The 18171-nt window shown below is 42.4% G+C and overlaps 1 protein-coding gene across 7 annotated transcripts in view; it reads left to right on the top strand.

Moving 5' to 3' along the window:
* TGFBR3 (transforming growth factor beta receptor 3) overlaps window positions 1-18171 on the top strand; it is a 203583-nt gene that overhangs the window by 145913 nt on the left and 39499 nt on the right. For all 7 annotated transcript variants that reach the window (XM_082613383.1, XM_082613382.1, XM_082613381.1 and 4 more), the window contains exons 5-8: window positions 4858-5041; window positions 9447-9615; window positions 11880-12027; window positions 17640-17829. In XM_082613383.1, coding sequence (XP_082469509.1) covers window positions 4858-5041; window positions 9447-9615; window positions 11880-12027; window positions 17640-17829 — 691 coding nt within the window. The remainder of the gene's footprint in view (window positions 1-4857; window positions 5042-9446; window positions 9616-11879; window positions 12028-17639; window positions 17830-18171) is intronic.

Here is an 18171-nt window from a genome sequence, read left to right as displayed (position 1 = left end):
GATATTTATTGTAAAGAATTGGCTCACGTGATTATGGAGTTTAGCAAGTTCAAATTCTGTAGAGCCAATGTCCCAGTTTGAGTCCGAAGGGCAGCAGGCTGCTGTAGAACCAGGAAGAGCTGATGCCCAGTTCAAAGGCCATCAGCAGGAGAATTCTCTCTTACTCAGGGGAAGGGTCAGCCTTTTGTTGTATTTAGGCCTTCAACTGATTGGGTGAGGCCCATACCCATTAGGAAGGGCAATCTGTTTTAGTTAGTCAACTGATCTAAATGTTAATCTCATCCAAAAACACCCTCACAGAAATACTCACAATAATGTTTGACCAAGTATCTGATACCCTGTAGCCCAGTCACATTGACACCTAAAACTAACCTTCACAGTACTCTCATCAGCCCACACCCAAAACCCTAGGTCTTGTTCCAGGCACCACATACCAGAGACTATGCTGATGAAGCTCTGACAGCCTTGGTGTCTGGGGAGGAGTTGGGGGGAGTTGGGACTGTTGCCCTGAAGAAGTGAAGTCGTGACTGGGGTTGAGTGATGACTTCAAACATTTGAAGGCTTATCTCATGGAAGAAAGAGGAAGGAATTCTTTGGTCTGGAAGGCCTACCTCAGACAAGTGGACGGAGGGCAAATCTTACAGGTAGAAAGTAGGAAGAGAACTCTTCTGCCTTGGGAGCTACCCAGGTCTTCTTTCTGGAAGGGTTCAGGTGGTGGCCAGCTGTAAGCGGGAGTCCGAAGTGTCCTGTTCTGGTCTGCCCTGGGTGCTGCTCCTCTGACCTTGGGTAGGCCTTTAGCTTCTCGGAGGTTTCCTCCTCTCTACCGTGGAAATCAGACTAGCCTACCTCACAGGTCATCCTGAGGATCAGGTGGAAATAACACCACCTTGTAAAACTCGTTGGGGGTTGGGGTCAGAGTGAGAGAACTGGTGGTCAGAAGGGGCGCCAACTAACCCCTTGCCGTGGCAGAAAATTCCCGCTGACCCGCAGTCAGGGGCGCTTCCCTGGCAGCTTTGCTTTCTTCTCACTGGAATGTGCCTGAGGAGTGGCAGTTGACTCCTTTTCCAAATTCCTCAGCCCTGAGTGTATGATCCGTGCTGCTGCTGGCCCTGGGGGAGTCGGACGCGCGAAGTGGACGGCGCATGGAGGGAGCTGCCCCTTTCGAGGAGTCAGCTGCACGGTGGCGTCGCTTTTAATTACTTCAGGATACGTTCCCGAGTTGCTCTCCATTTCTACTCTTATTTACACGGTTCACATTCTTGCCTCTGGAATGCACCAGGGTGATCTATCCCACCTTCCACTCTGAAGAAATGTACTCTCTGCATAACGTATTTAAAGCCCAAGTGTTTTATTTTATGGCTGTAACATGAAAGAGAAAAAAAGAGCAGAACATCCAGGGAAGCTTGCCTAAACATTCAGAATGGTGCTGGCAGTGGGACAAAGGCCTTTGGACTGTTGTGGGTTTTTTCGGTGACAGGCTTAATAAAAACGACTTTTTAGCACAAGTGCTTTTCAGTGAAAAGAAGATTTTACTACAGTGCTTAAGTCAGAAAATCAGATAAACATTGTTTGAAGTTCAGTGTTGATGAGTAGCTAAGCTTCAGAGGATTTATGCATAGGTTGGCATGGTTATCGTTGGCAGGTAGTTGGTTCAGGAGCTTTTTCTTATGCAGGTGATGTCAAAACAAGGTCAAAGCTAAATGGTCCCCACTGGTTTTGCTTATAACTGGCATTGGGACATGTAGCAAGTGTCTTTACTACACTTGGTAGCACTTCATGGTGCCTGATACATAGTAAGTGTACAGTAAATGGTGACTGTTGTCAGTGGTCATAGTTTACGCTCAGCTTATTAATGATTAGTTCCGGGTTTCCCAAGCCAATGCAAACCAGAAAGGTTCTATTATTCTTTATTAAGTACTAAACGGCCCAATTTCTAGGATAGAAAGAGCTGTCAATTGGGGGATCCAATTTGGGGATCCAGTAGATGTTCGAGTGGCAGGAACATTTGGTCAGTCCAAAGCGTAAACCAGGATTTCTGTCATGGCGCTATTGACATTTAAGATAATTATTTGTTATGGGGGCTGTCCTGTGCACTGTAGGATGTTTAGCAGCATCCCTGGCCTCTATTCACTAGATGCCAGTAGCTCCTCCCTCCCAGTTGTGACAATCAAAAATGTTTCCAGGCATTGCCAGATGTTTCCTGGGGGGCAGAATCACCCCTGGTTAAGAACCACTGGTGTAGAGGAAACTGTGAGATGCACGTCGGGCTTTTCAAACTGTGGATCACGCAGTACCCATTAAAGCTAGGCTTCTCAACTGTGGCTGAACATTGGAATCACCCAGGGAGGTTTTTTTTTTTTTTTTTTTTTTTTTTTGCGGTACGCGGGCCTCTCACTGTTGTGGCCTCTCCCGTTGCGGAGCACAGGGTCCGGACGCGCAGGCCCAGCAGCCATGGCCCACAGGCCCAGCCACTCTGCCGTATGTGGGATCCTCCCGGACCGGGGCACGAACCCGTGTCCCCTGCATCGGCAGGCGGACTCTCAACTGCTGCGCCACTAGGGAAGCCCCCCAGGGAGCTTTAAAAAATCCTGATGCCTGGCTCCCACCCCCAAGTTCTAATCCGGGATATGGCCTGGGCCTCAGGATATTTAGAAACTCTTCAGGTGCTTCTAGTTTTCAGCCAAGAGGGCGACTACAGCATGAGTAGGTGATGGAATCAATTTGGTGAAGTGCTTCTTTGCTAGCATTTAAAAAGTGTATGTATATATAGTTCAAGAGAAAATATTAATGCCTAGCGTAATAGTTAGGGTAAGTACTATTTTGTTTGTGTGTGGAGGCTGAAAACACTGCTGGCAAGGGTAGAGCCCTAAGCAAAATCCCTGCCCTCAACCTGCTGTTAGTCTGGCTATAACCACTTCAGAAACTGCTTGCTTTTTGTTAATGATAGTTAATGTGAAAACATTTTTTATTGAGGTATAATTGACATATAGCATTATATTAGTTTCAGGTGTTCAACGTAGTCTTCAATATTTGTATATATTGTAAAACGATCACCACAATAAGTCTAGTTAACATCTGTCACCCTACGTACAGAATTTTTTTCTTGTGGTGAGAACTTTTAAGATCTATTGTCTTTAGCAACTTTCAAATATGCGATACAATGTTACTAACTATAGTCACTAAGCTGTACATTACATCCCCATGACTTATTTAGTTTATAAGTTGAAGTTTGTACCTTTTGACCCCTTCACCCATTTCACTCACCCCCTACCTCCCACCTCTGGCAACCACCAATCTGTTCACAGTATCTGTGAATTTCGTTTTGTGTTTTGTTTTTAGACTCCATATATAAATGAGATCATATGGCATTTGGCTTTGTCTGACTTACTTCACTTAGCATAATGCCCTTGAGGTCCATCCATGTTGTTGCAAATGGCAAGATTCTATTCTTTTTTATGGCTGAAAATATTCCATTGTGTATATATACCACATCTTTATTCATTCATCCACGGGCACTTAGGTTGTTTCCATATCTTGGCTGTTGTAAATAATGCTGCAGGGTGCATATATCTTTTCAAGTTAGTGTTTTCATTTTCTTCGGATAAATACTCAGAAGTGGAATTGCTGGATCGTATGGTGGTTCTGTTGTTAATGTGAAATTTAATACAAAACATTTAGAGTGCTGTGGCTTGGGAATTGTTGAGCCTTTTTGCTCACATTTTGAGGTTCCACCCTGACACTGATAAAATCAGTTATAAATGCTAGCCAATAAAGATGACATGCATATTTTCACCAGCAGCTAAATTTAATTATAGTACAGCAACAAGATGATAATTTTCCCCCTTTGTTTGTGTTAATTATATATACCATGATATGCTAGGTCAGCAGTGGTCTAAATACATCCAGCAAAAATGTGGGACTTGCATAAATCATCCCAAAAGTTTTATGAGGATCAGTCTAACAGCCTCTTGACTTCATTATCTATGGGAATTTGGGGGTCTTACAAAATAAACTGTAATACACATTCATCTCACTGCGAGGAAGTAGTATATAAAGTGGTAGAAGACAGGCCAGCTCTGGCCATTTTTTATCTCAGTGCTCAGGAGACATTAAACCAGAGGGACTCTTGCTGTGTTCCTGTGGTGGTGACTCTGATGGCAGAGGCTGCAACTGTGGAAGACTCGGACGTCAAGTTCAGGTGCTAGCAGGCCTTTGGGATCACTTGCACTGATCCAGAAGTCCATTACAAGCCCATGAAAACACTCACCAAGGCTTCCTGTTTAACTTGAAACTCGTTACTTAAAAGGTTGGCCTTCAATTTAGGTATCTGGAAAATAGTGATAAGTCTCATGATTCCTCACAATGCACTCTCTCATCACAAAGTTCTTTAAAAATTCAAAAGGACATCCTGCATTGTTTGTAGGTTTTTTTTTTTTTTTTTGGTTTTGGTTTTTTTTGCAGTACACGGGCCTCTCACTGTTGTGGCCTCTCCCGTTGCGGAGCACAGACTCCGGACGCTCAGGCTCAGCGGCCGTGGCTCATGGGCCCAGCCTCTCCGTGGCATGTGGGATCTTCCAGGACCGGGGCACGAACCCGTGTCCCCTGCCTTGGCAGGTGGACGCTCAACCACTGCGCCACCAGGGAAGCCCCTGTTTGTAGTTTTGTCTTTACCTGGAAGAAGGTAGGCTTGTGATTGTTTCTTGAATCAGCTGCTGAAAAAAGATGATGTGCCTATATAACAAAGGGAAGAGGTTGGATTGACAAATATCCATTAATTGTCTGATTAGTTCTTTCTCTAATTATGATTCAGCTCTGGGTGACTGCACCACATTAAATATGCAATTCTATTTCTTCTAGGTGTCTGAGGGTTCTGTGGTCCATTTTTCATCAGGAAACTTCTCCTTGTCAGCAGAAACAGAGGAAAGGAGCTTCCCACATGGAAATGAGCATCTGTTAAACTGGGCCCGAAAGGAATATGGAGCAGTTACTTCATTCACTGAACTCAAGATAGCAAGAAACATTTATATTAAAGTGGGGGAAGGTAAATTTTATGTGGCGTCAATTACTGACTGATTTACGACAGTCAATTTTTTTCTTTTCTGAGACCAGGTGGTTAGGGCAGGGAATTATAGAATTACAGATTGTTGGAGCTGGCAGGGACCTGAGGCATCACTGGGGCCTACTCCCCACCACATCCCCTCCTTCCCTTTTTCCTTCTGAGGAAACAGACGTGGTAATGGGGGACAAGTGGGGAGTAGCCTGGTTGAGAGAGGAGAAGGTTGTTGAATTTAGAAGACACCCATGCACAGAAGTCAGAAGAAGTGAGTGGAGGCCGAGAAGCTGAGGTGTGGGAAAGGAGGGGATACCTGATGGAATGCAGGAAGAGTTAGCAGGATGGGTCAACAGTTAGAGCTTCCTCCCACTTATAATTCTGTAGACATTTGAAGCCAATGTCAGCTTTATGGCCTCGAGACATCAGTTAAGTTTTGGACAATAGCAGAGGAAAAGTGTTTGAAAATATTTTTAATACTAATGCCTGTTACAAGGACAAATTATTGAAGAAAGGAACTGTTTAGCCTTGATAAGAAATTGCCCATTTTAATTTCCTTGCCTTGCAGAGGGATATAAATATCTGGTGACTCAACTTTGGAAGCACATTATTTCTTAAATAACTTTTTTATCATTATTTTTAGTCGAGTATATTTGGAGCTCCTGAATAAGTTACTGGAAATAACAACTCTTGTGAATGGGTCCTTGTTACAGTCAGGTGATTGTGTGAAAATGGCATTTCAGATCCTCAGGGTCCATCTGCTTTCTTTTGAAGCCTACAGCAATTGTCACCTCTTCCACAGGCAGCGTGGCAGCGCAAGTGAATTATTGAATGCTAGTTCCCAGCCCTTTTTTGGATCTGGGATGTTTGATATAGATGCAGGAAGAGGTGGACACTGAAGTTGAGTGTGTGCTCTGTGCAGAGGCCATATCAGGTGCCTTCACATGCACCCCACTTAACCCTGCCAGTAATCCTAGGAGAAAACCGTTATTTCCACCATTTTGCTGAGGGGATGGTGGAGGGTTAACCTAACTTGCTCTTATCCACATTACTAGCAAGTGACAAAACTAGAACTCAAACTCAGGTTTCCTGACCTTTGAGTCTAATGCTTATTTCCTGATGCTGCATTTTAAGTCTTAACCAAATAAGCATAACCTAAACGTGAAAGTAGGCTACCTGGATGGGAGGACTTGTTTAGTTGAGTAGAGGGAGGAAGAGTTTTAGATGAGAACTGGATTCAAAAAGTTGAAGTTTGTAACTAAACTCTCATGGTATTCAGGCAGCTAAGCATAGAGGTCAAGTCCTATTGGGACAAAACAAAAAGTCTCTTTTAATAAAGGTTCTAAGCCCTGACCAATCGTCTCTATTTCTGAAGCAGAATTCTGGTGCATATTGATTGAATATTGATTACCCCCCTGGAATTTGTTAGAATAAGGATATGTGTTATGGTAACATGTAGAATGTTGGGCTCCTTTCTCTTGACGGTGCATGAGCTTCTGTGTACAGGAGTGAGGGGTTCCATGACTTCCCCAAGGCTGCACACTGGATCAGGGAAGAACTTTAAGGACCTGGTGTCCCATCCAGTAAAAACTGTTTAACTCCTTGGCAACACCTTTGGAGCCCCTGAAACTTGACTCCAGCCACCAGTTGGGTATAAGTCACTGGCCCATACCATGGAGAGGAGCAGCTGGGAGAGTGAGGGTCCTTGGTTAGGCTGGTGGACCACAGGCGATGTTGTCTATCACCATGGATTGGACTCTGCTGAACAAACCTCATCCACTGGTTTCCCAGAACCTCACCTGTCTCTACCCAACTGAGTCGGGAATCCTAGGCCATGAGCCTCCTCTTGTTCTTTCCCCAGTGGTTCTCAAAGTGTGGTCCCCACCCCAGCAGCATCCTTATCACCTGGGAACTTACAGAAATGCTGGTTCTTGGGCCCACCCCAGACCAACTGAATTGAAAACCCTGGGGTCCAGCCATCTGTGTTTTAGCAAGCACTCTAGGTGATTCTGTTGCTTGCTAATGTTTGAGAACTACTGCTCTAACCTATATGCTTAGAGTGGAAGAACTGAGGGCTTTCAGTTCTTATCCTATCTGGTCTCATTACCTGTGAGGCTTCAAGCAACACTCTGATTTACCTACCACCAGAGGCTCAGTTTCCATAGCAGCAACATGAGGTGTTTACATTACCTTCCAAGTTCTTAGAGTATACTATTCTAGCTCTCAAAGTGGTTTGTCAATCCTTTCCTAAAATACAAATAAGCATGTGACTTCCCCCCTCCCCCAAACTTGCCAGGTTTCTACCCGGGGATTCCCCTTTGTGGTTTCCTTTCTGCTTGGCAGTTGGTGTAAGTTTTGATGCCAGGCATGCGGAAGGTCATTTGGGGTGGGGGGGAACCACACACATGCATGCACGAACAACAAAAAGTGATCAGCTTATTCAGCTTAGTGACAGTGGCAACTGGGACTTAAGCCCTTAACAACATCAACTTTTAAACAATTAAACCTTTCCTGGTGGCTTTGGAGGGTCACAATGTGGGTGAGTTTTTTGTTATTTGTCTCAAATCTCACACCATTGTTAATTCAGGAAACCTGTGCCATGTGCCTACTCTATATGTGCCAGATGCACCCCAGGCACACCTATGAACTGGGTATACGGGCCAGAGTCCCAGGAGGGTCCTAGTCTCTTGAGTTCCAGACTGACCTGTCCCTGGCCCATACATCCACCCTCTGATTCTTGATTAAGTTTCAGCCTTGCCACCCCAATATCGTCTTCTGTCCTGTGATCTGGGGGAGGCATCCGCAGGGCTGCAGCTGCAGGGTGTGCGTTCCTCATCTGCTCATCTGGCAAAACCCTCAGCAGATGTGGAGGGGAGGCTGCTCCAGCGGCCTGAGTCGGCAGAGCCCTGGCCTCTTCTCTCCGAGGGGGTCTTTAGGGAAGAATACAGAATGCAGAACCAACACTTTCTTGAAGCGAGCCTCCAAGCAGGGGCCTGGTGAACTCCTCTGGTCCCCTCTGTTCTAGGGGTGTCACTGGGGGTGCCATGGTGCACGGAGCCAGGATGCCACAATGTATGCTGTGAGCTTCAGTAGAGGGGAGGTTGCACAGTTGGGCAGGCAGGGGAGGGCACTGTCAACCCAATCTTGGGAACTCCCAGGCTGATTCCTCACTCCTAAGTGAGACTCGCATATGAATCTGAACCCTGGCATGCTGTCCATTAAATGAAAAAGGCAGAAGTCTGTTTCATTAAAGTGCCAGGGCTCTGATTAATTACCCCTTCTGAAAAAATCTTGCTACACCTAGAACTTCCTTGACATTGGTCCCAGCTGTCACACTGCCAGCAGTTTCAAGTTCTGTTTAAACATTTAAACCACTAAATGGAAATCCCATCAGCCATGATGCTGTGTAAGCAGCATGTGCCGTTGGGGGAGTATCTTCAGACTGTTAGTAATTGCATCACTTTCCCTGGTGGAGGTGATGAACAGCCCTCAGCACAATGAGATAATGTTTATGAAAGCACCTTATAAATTGTAAAGTGCCATATAAACATTCGCTGTCTGTGTCAAGATTATGGGAAAGAGTAGAGGTCTGCCCTCAGTGTTTCCCTCAAACTGCTACCTTCAGCTTTTAGAGTATAAATTGCTTTGACGGATAAATATGAAGGAATGATTAATTCCACACCGTGCGCCAGAGAATTAGTTAGGTTGCTGGTTCTTCTATTAATTGAAATAGCAAATATCCCAAGAGGAGCATATTTGGGAATAGGATAGGTCATTGGATTCAGTGTTGAGTATGCTGACTAAAATATCTATTGGATTTTTAGGTGGAAGGTGCTTGGTAGGCAGATGACAATGCAGGTCTGCAGCTCAGGAGTCATGATCTAGGTATAAGTTGAAGCCATGGGAGTGATTGAGATCATCTAGGAAGAAAACGAAATAAAAAGAGAGTTGAGGAAGGAACTGAGATTCTTAGTCTTGGTTTATATCAGGATTAACTATGGAGCTTTTCAAAAAGAAAGCTTCCAAGGTCCCACCTAGATCTTCTGAATCAGACTCTCTGGGGTGGGGTCCAAACAGGTGGATTCTGATATGCACCAAAGATTGAGGACCACTGGTGTTTAAAGGATGAGCAGACAAGGAACTAGTGAGAGGCTGAAAGATAGGTCAGAGGAAATGGGTGAGGACAAAGCAGAATCAAAGAGAACAGGAAAGGAGAGAATTTAGACCAAAAGAGGCCACTAAAGTTGGTCAGTAGGAGGCCACTGGTGACCATAGAGGAAGCATTTCGGGACACAAGCTTGTGATTTCCTGTGTCCTGCACTTGCCCAGTGTCACTGTTATCTTCTCTCCTTTGAGTCTGGTTACCACGTAGTTCAATGTGTTTTTTTACTTTCAGATCAAGTGTTCCCTCCCACGTGCAACATAGGGAAGAATTTTCTCTCCCTCAATTACCTTGCCGGGTACCTTCAGCCCAAAGCTGCAGAAGGGTGTGTGATATCCAGCCAGCCCCGAGATAAGGAAGTACACATCATTGAGTTAATCACCCCCAACTCTAACCCCTACAGGTGAGTGTGAGTGTGAGTGTGTGTGTGTGTTGTGTGTGTTTTCTGAACTAAGAGATGAAAACAAAGATCTGATATGACTTGATATGATTCTGACTTGAGACAGGGAGAGGCTTAGCCCTCCCTCATGTGAGGGGAAGAAGCCACTGATGCTTTGGGTAAGATTCACAGAAGCTTTGAAGAAGGGAGTAAAGGTACCAGTGTCATATTTTATTTTCTGCATCTGTCTCTAGATCCCATATATCCCAGATGAGTTCTGAAGCCTAATTTAAACTTCTTGGTATAGTCGTCCATTGGTGTCTGTGGGAGGTTGGTTTCAGATCTCCCTTGGATACCAAAGTCCATAGATGCTCAAGTCCTTTATATAAAATGGCATAGTGTTTGCATATAACCTACGCACATTCTCCTGTATACTTTAAATCGTCTCTAGATTACTTATCATACCTAATACAATATGTAAATAGTTGTAAATACAATGTAAATAGTTGCCTGCACGTGGCAAATTCAAGTTTTACTTTCTGGAACTTCCTGGAATTTTTTTTTTCCCAATATTTTCCATCCGTGGTTGGTTGAATCGTCAGATGTGGAATCTGCAGATACAGAGGGTGGACTGTACCAGTTATAGAACAGTCACTCTTACTCCATTATTATCTCCTTTGACTGAGGTTATCCCTGATAAGAAAATTACAAAATGTGCCTTGTTAACATAATTATTATTTTAACAATATTATGTGTTTTTTTAATATTATGTTTGTTAACAGATTTCTGTTTATAGTGTCCTCAGAGCACTTTTGCACTCATAACTGTTTAAAGCTGTGTGTGAATGTGTGTGTGTGTGTCAGAGGAGTGGCCCTTCATGGTGACACACCAAAGAGCCATTAGATACCACTTACCTCTCTCTCTCTCACCCCCAGCGTCCTGCCCCAGGACTGAAAATTTAACTCTATCAAGAATGATTATGGAATTTAAGAAAGAAAGAAAAGGGAGAAAGTAGGCCTTTCTCCCACTTTCACCTGCATTTCATGGGGACTAGTGAGTTAAAATGTAAATTTATATTATGGAAGGATTTCACAGTTAAAATTCTAATGAAACTTTGATTTCAAAAGTGATTAAACTACCAGTCGGTTTTGGTAGGATTGGAAATGGAATTCTGTTCCATGTGAAGAATTTGTGGAAAATTAAAAGGGAATGGGAATAGAAGCAATCTGGCAAATGTGCTTAGATATTAAGCCTAAGGCTTCATTTGAGTACTGTATATCATCATTTTATGGTTTACAAGTGTGTAAAACCAAGATGGAAATAAAGACTTTCCCCTAAATCCAGAATGACAGAGATGTTATTGTTTGGTAAAAATTCTCTTTTATACTGGATTCTTAGAAGTTTGGATTGTGTTCATTAATTTTCCAGTAATCACTTGGTTGACCATGTGTTTTTGTATTTTAATAACTGTATATCCAGAAGTTTGGGAAAGTAAATGCAGATATGATTTTGTGACAAATGTTAATGGCTTAAGCACACCTTATATAAGTCAAGAAATTCTCTAGCCTTTTGCCTCTTATTTTATTCTGAAGCTTCCTCACTGCTTTACTGCCTCCCTCTTCCATCCACCCTGTCATCCCACTCACCAAACTGCCGCCCACTACTGCTCTGAAGGATTTTGAGCATATAGCAGATTAGAATGTTACACATCAAAGGTGCTGGAGGTTGAAAAAGCAGCGGTTCTGCTTCAAAAGTAAACTCTCCGGGTTTGTTCACGTCCATTTCAAACAGTGGCTGCCGCATCACACAGGGAGATCACAGGGAGATCAGCTCTGTGCTTTGTGTCCACCTGGAGGGGTGGGATAGGGAGGGTGGGAGGAAGACGCAAGAGGGAGGAGATATGGGGATCTATGTATACGTATAGCTGATTCACTTTGTTATACAGCAGAAACTAACACACCACTGTAAAGCAATTATACTCCAATGAAGATGTTAAAAACAAACAAAAGAAGTGGCTGCATTAAGTAATCACCTTTTTTTTCTTTTTTCAACAAAGAGAAAAAGTTTAGTGGCTAATTATCCACAGGCATATTTTTCTATTGTTATGTAAAACCATTTTGTTATGTGTGCACTAACAATCTGTTTTGCACATGTCATTTGCCTGGGATCGACTCCAGCTTTTTAATCAACTGGCCAGACGCTGGAAACATGAAGACTTGGAAGAGGGGAAGATAGTTGCAACTTTCTGGCATTTGGGTCCTAACTCTGCCTTTGTTTTCCATTCACAGTGCTTTCCAGGTGGATATCATAATTGACATAAGACCTTCTCGAAAGGATCCTGAGGTGGTCAAAGATCTCATCCTCATCTTGAAGTGCAAAAAGTCTGTCAACTGGGTGATCAAATCTTTTGATATTAAGGGAAACCTGAAAGTTATCGTAAGTTAGTTAAGCGTTTCTTTGTTTTGATGAATGGTGATAATTTAAGCTGTGTTTGTATGTGTTATTTTTGTGAAGTTTCTCTCTGTTATTTTTCACTATATAAAATAGGCTGCTCCTTGGCATCTCCTGACAAGGGCGGGCGGGGTGGTAGTTAACAACATGGTCTTTGGGGTCAGTACAGACCCAGATTTAAGTTCAGACTCTGCCATTTACAAACTCTGACCTTGGGCAAGTCCCTTAACCTCTCTGGACCCCAGTTGCCTCATTTGTGAAATTCCTGAAATGTATTAGCATGCTTTCCAGACCTAGTAAGTATAAAATAATGAACACAAGCCTTTCATGGCTGAGAGCCCTGTAGGGGCCTCAGTGTCATGGTCCTAAATATCAGCTCTCACTTTGGGGTTGGGTATTTAAGGAAGGTGTGGGAAATCAGCTGACTCCAGCCCATTTTTCTTTTTGAGATAAATACTTGGTATTGGCATGTCTTTTTGCTTGCTTCTAAGGGTGAAACACTGATGAAAGAATTATAGCCATGGAGAGGTTAGTGAGATGATGCTGGAAAAGCATCCCTCAGCCTGTTCCCTAAGCATTATATTTCATGAAGGAAATATACTTAAGAAGTTTAGCTGGGTGGCATGACAGGCAAACAGTAGCTAGTTTCCTGAAAAGATGAATGTTGAAATTTGGTAAAATAAATCTTTTTCAAGTATTTAGGGAGATAACTATTTGACAGAATATTGGAGCAAATTATATTGAAAGTTAAAGAAGAATTGCCCCTCCTCATTTTTAAGAAGATAATTACCTCTTTAGCATCTCTTTTGTGGGCTCAAATTTTTGTGCATTGTCTTTTATAAAAACCGTGGCCAATTCCTCTTTCAGTACCTGCATTGAATCAACTGGAGTGGGTTTTACATTTTCACTATTTTGGGAGAGGGATGCCTTTGGCGTTGGTATTATTCATTCATGGCACCTTCTGTGTGATAATGCAGTGACAGAGCCAACGGTCCCCTGGGCAGTGTCATGTACAAGCATTTGCCAGGGGCAGCAGGCAAAGCCATGAGCACACACATCGTAATTTTAAAGTAATCATTTCTGGTTCCTGTGGTGGGTTTTTTTTTTGGTTTTTTTTTTTAACTTTGAGAGGATCCCAATGAGCCATCATGTGTAATGGTGATACATTAATTTCGTATTGAGCACAAAGCCCAGCAGTGATTTTCTGAAGTCAGAGCTGTTTTGATTGCCTCATGCGTGGCATGAGGGGTATTGGTGACCAGGGGTGTCTGCAGCCTTTGCTGCCTGGCACACCAACCAAATGTTTTTAATTTCAGAATAACAAAAACAGGAAAGGGAATCATGCTTTGAAAGGCAAAAACATACGGTACATTTTAATTCCCTGCTGGAGTTCTTGTGTAAATGTTCTTTTGGCCCTGACCCTTCAATGGCTCTTTCTCTCCCTGAGTATGTGTGCCTGGTCCATGGCAGTCCTGGAGTTCACTTTGAACATCCCCACTTCTCATATGAATCAGAAAGGCTAGAAATGAGATTGCTCATCCCAGTGCAAGATCTGTTTATATTGCTCTCCTTGGCCGTACTCCTGTTCCAGGCCAATTTTGGACAATGCATGACAACATTGCTAAACAATTAGGTAATGTTTCATGATGTTCTTTTTTATTCTCCCAATCAGTTTCATGCTTTGTGATTTCTTAACTCCTGTCTCAGATGTGAATTCTGACTCTGCTGGGAGGAATAGTTACCTGCTAATAAAAGGGTGGAGTGGAAAGAATCCTGGCTTTGGGGCCAGAAAGGGCTGGATTCAAATCCCATTTCCAATTGCCATTACTCCCAGTTGATACTGGGCAATCTCATTAAATTCTGGGTCTGTTTCCTTTCCTGTGAAATGGGTACAATGATAATACTCACCTTGAGAGTTCTTGTGAGGTTTAGCAGAGTCCATTCATTCATTCAACAAATATTTGTTAAGTGTGTCCTGGGTATTTCATCTAAAGCACTCAGCATACTGCCTGCACATGGTGAGTTCTCAGCTACATGTACTACTTAACTTCTGTGAGCCTCAGGTTCCCCTTCTCTAGAAAGGAATAGTAATGCCTAGTCCTTATATTTTGGAGGAGAATTAAATAACACATGTAAAGCTCTTAGCACAGTGCCTGCCATAAAAAGGGGGGTTCATCTTCCTTCTATTAGCAACTCTTTAAAAGTTTGTCTGTAGGAGCAATTAAAGTGAAGACAAAGACAAATGTCTACTAAAAGAATTGTATGGAACTTGATGGGATAAATTTAAAGAAGAGCACGCAGACATAGAGAACGGATGTGTGGACACCAGGCGGGGGGTGGGGTGGGGTGAATTGGGAGATTGGGATTGACGTATGTGCGCTGCCATGTGTAAAACAGATGCTAGTGGGAACCTGGTGTACAGCACAGGGAGCTCATCTCGGTGCTCTGTGATGACCTAGATGGGTGGGATGGGAGGGTGGGAGGGAGATCCAAGAGGGAGGGGATATATGTATACATGTAGCTGATTCACTTCGTTGTACAGCAGAAGCTAACACAACATCGTAAAGCAACTATACCCCAATTAAAAAACCAAAACAAAACAAAACATAGGCGCACGCGTGTGTGTATGTGTGTGTCAGGAATGGACCTGGGTAGAATGCACCCTCCAAAAGACAGGATGGTCCAAAGAGACACAAAGGGTTGTGTGCTGGGGCCAGATGGGACTACTAGAAGTGTCTGCATTACATCGCCATGCCCAGCTCTGGCTTTTAATTCAGGGCCCTTATGGACCATGCATAATCACATTTTGGAAGAACCTCCAACACATAAAAGAATAGATGGAGATAACTTGTTAGAAATTTCCCACTGTATTATTTCATATGGCCTCAGGGCTTCAAGTTTGGAAATAGTGAGTTTATTCTTAGAAAAGACATTTTTTAATCCCAGTGGGAATATGCACAACTCTCTGCCTAACCCTTCCCCCAGATGCCCCCTCCCAGACATCAGCAGTTCTGATGCAGGTGTGTTGGGTGGTGGGGGAGAGGGGAAGCCACTCAGACTCTATTTAGCTCATCGTCCTTTGTGAAGATACGAGTGGGAAATGGCGGTGGTATTTGAGACCTCCTTAAACACCCCCATAGGAAGTAGCTATACTGAGGCCTTGGAAAAGCCTGGGGACTCCCAGAAATACAGGATGAGGAATTCACTCATTGCCTGGAACCAACTTGCCTGCCATTGTCCCAAACCTTGCTGCTTTACAAATGCGTAGATAGATTTCTAGCCTTGTAAGTCATGAGGTGTAATCAGTATGAGTTGTACTGACAGCTCCTAGAGTTAATGTGGAAAGGTGTAAACAAGTCATTCCATATTGTTACAAAAAAGATAGGTGGCAGTTATGATGATAGTATTCTGGAAATACAGTATTTTCTCAGCTGTCCAACAACATGAAAGACTAGTGCAGATGAGGCCAAGCAGTATTGTTTAGGCCAGTGTTGCAACTCCAGCCAGTCAAAACAACAGGCTGCCTTGAAAGGCTGGAAGAAGCTGTGCTGAAGAAAATCCTATTGACTCAGTGAATAAGAAGTTCTAAGAACAAATTGGATCCTTCTTTACTTCATTTTAGTTTCCTTCTTTCCTTCTTTCCTCCCTCTCTCCCTTCGTTTCTTCTTTTCCTTTCCCTAAGGAATTTTCTCTGAAGGAGTTTTCTGTGAATCCCAGTAAGAATAGAATAATCCAAACCTGTGAAACTGAGGTTTTTTTTTTGCAAATGGCTACAGAACTTGGTTAAAGCTCTCTCTCTGGTCACTTGCATGCATCATTGTGACTGGCCAGTCTGGCAGTTTTTCCTCAGATAAGCACTTTGGGTAGTAGAAAAATATACTGGGTGAGATCCTTTAAGCTTTGAATTGAAAATGTGTGTCCTCAGCCAATATCTCACAACCAGAGAGGCCAAGAGAACTTAGAGGCTGTGAATCTTCTATGGTTTTACAGTGGGAAAGGATTAATATTTAGTCATGTTAGGGGCAAACAGAATGGGAAACAAATGGGGAATTTAGGAAAAATGCTGCATGTATGCAGAAGAAAATAATTGGGCATGGAAATTAAAGTGATTTTTATATGGCATGAGATGGCATAATCTGCTTGCTGGAAGGGCCTTCCAGCCCTGTTGGAGCAGTTGTTGAAAATGTGGTGACTTCCCTTTGGGGTGCCCCCTGCAGCATTCAGCTCCCTCACCATCTGAGAAGATCACTGCTGTAGGATCAGAAGGTGATGTGAAATTTACCTTCCATGTCCTTGTTACTCAGAGTCCTTTTATATCCTTTCCTGGAAAGATTTCTGTCATTCAGTTTTAAGTTTGTAACTGATTACCAAGTGAAAGTTAATTTTAACAGTTACTTGTACTACCGGATAAAAATATTGGTACTATATACATGGAATATTACTCAGCCATAAAAAGAAATGAAATTGAGTTATTTATAATGAGATGGTTGGACCTAGAGTCTGTCATACAGAGTGAAGTAAGTCAGAAAGAGAAAAACAAATACCGTATGCTAACACATATATATGGAATCTAAAAAAAAAAAAAAAGGTTATGAAGAACCTAGGGACAGGACAGGAATAAAGACACAGATGTAAAGAATGGACTTGAGGACACGGGGTGGGGGGAAGGGTAAGCTGGGATGAAGTGAGAGAGTGGCATGGACATATATACACTACCAAATGTAAAATAGCTAGTGGGAAGCAGCCGCATAGCACAGGGAGATCAGCTTGGTGTTTTGTGACCACCTAGAGGGGTGGGATAGGGCAGGTGGGAGAGAGATGCAAGAGGGAGGAGATATGGGGATACATGTATATGTATAGCTGATTCACTTTGTTATAAAGCAGAAACTAACACACCATTGTGAAGCAATTATACTCCAATAAAGATGTTTAAAATATATATGTATATATATATTGGTACTTAGAGGGATGGTAAGTTAATTAATTAATATTTTAAACCATAAAATCTAAGCATATTCTGTTAATAGAATTGGCAAATGTATACAGTTACAGGATTCCTAAATTGATCATAAATTATAAATGAAGTATGAACATTGACTGTTTCACTGTGTGGAATTCAGTAGTTTACAAAGGTGGGATAGTCTCCACAGTGAAGTAACTAAGTTGTGCCTTCTTTCATTTAACTCTAGGGTATAGGATTTGGGGGAAATATAACATGCACACCTGTATACTTTATATATAATTTTAAATAAAAATAAGGAAAAGTTTGGTATCATATTCGGTGTGTGTGTTAATAATTTAAACATTAACTCTGTAGTGACATACTAGGTATGCTTATGATAATTAGTTTATCAACCAATGACAAAAATGATTATGCCATTTGTATCAACATAAGCAACCCAAATGGTATAACCAGTCAGCCTGAGTTTCTTAATCTGCTGTTACAGATTTTCACATCAGTATTCTCAGCCCAAGGAGAGTAGGGATCAAAAGGGTAAATAGTTCTTTCATATACAATAGAGAATCTATTTGTTTCAGATATTAAGGCACTGTTTAATTTCATACACTCATGAGTGAAATTTTACTATTATCTTCAGGCTCCTAACAGTATTGGCTTTGGGAAAGAAAGTGAAAGATCCATGATAATGACCAAATCAATAAGAGATGACATTCCTTCAACCCAAGAGAGTCTGGTCAAGTGGGCTTTGGACAATGGCTGTAGTCCAGTAACATCATACACAGTGGCTCCTGTGGCTAATAGATTTCATCTTCGGCTTGAAAACAATGGTAAGTATGATTTTTTTTTTTGTATAAAAAATATCCCCCAAATGAGTTTTCCAATGAGGAACTCTCACTTCAGCTTATATGGTGCTGTTTTTCTGTTGCAAATTTTAATGATTCATTCACTACTTTTCACTATAAAGCTTAAAGTTATATAGAATTGTGCTAGATTATTGGGGAAATTATCTTTAATATAGATTTTTTTGTAACAGAGTTGATTGCGTGTTGGAAAACTTATAGATCACTTTCACTGTGCTTATGTTAAGGATAACTTGTCCTGGGTTCTTTTCTCAGAGGTGCCTAATGATCACTTTTGGCTGAGATACAGAGGGGTTGGGCCTGCAGGAG

This window comes from Mesoplodon mirus, assembly GCF_964341445.2.
Source record: "Mesoplodon mirus genome assembly, chromosome: 3".
Taxonomy (NCBI): domain Eukaryota; kingdom Metazoa; phylum Chordata; class Mammalia; order Artiodactyla; family Ziphiidae; genus Mesoplodon; species Mesoplodon mirus.
This window is presented reverse-complemented; position numbering and strand designations above follow the sequence as displayed.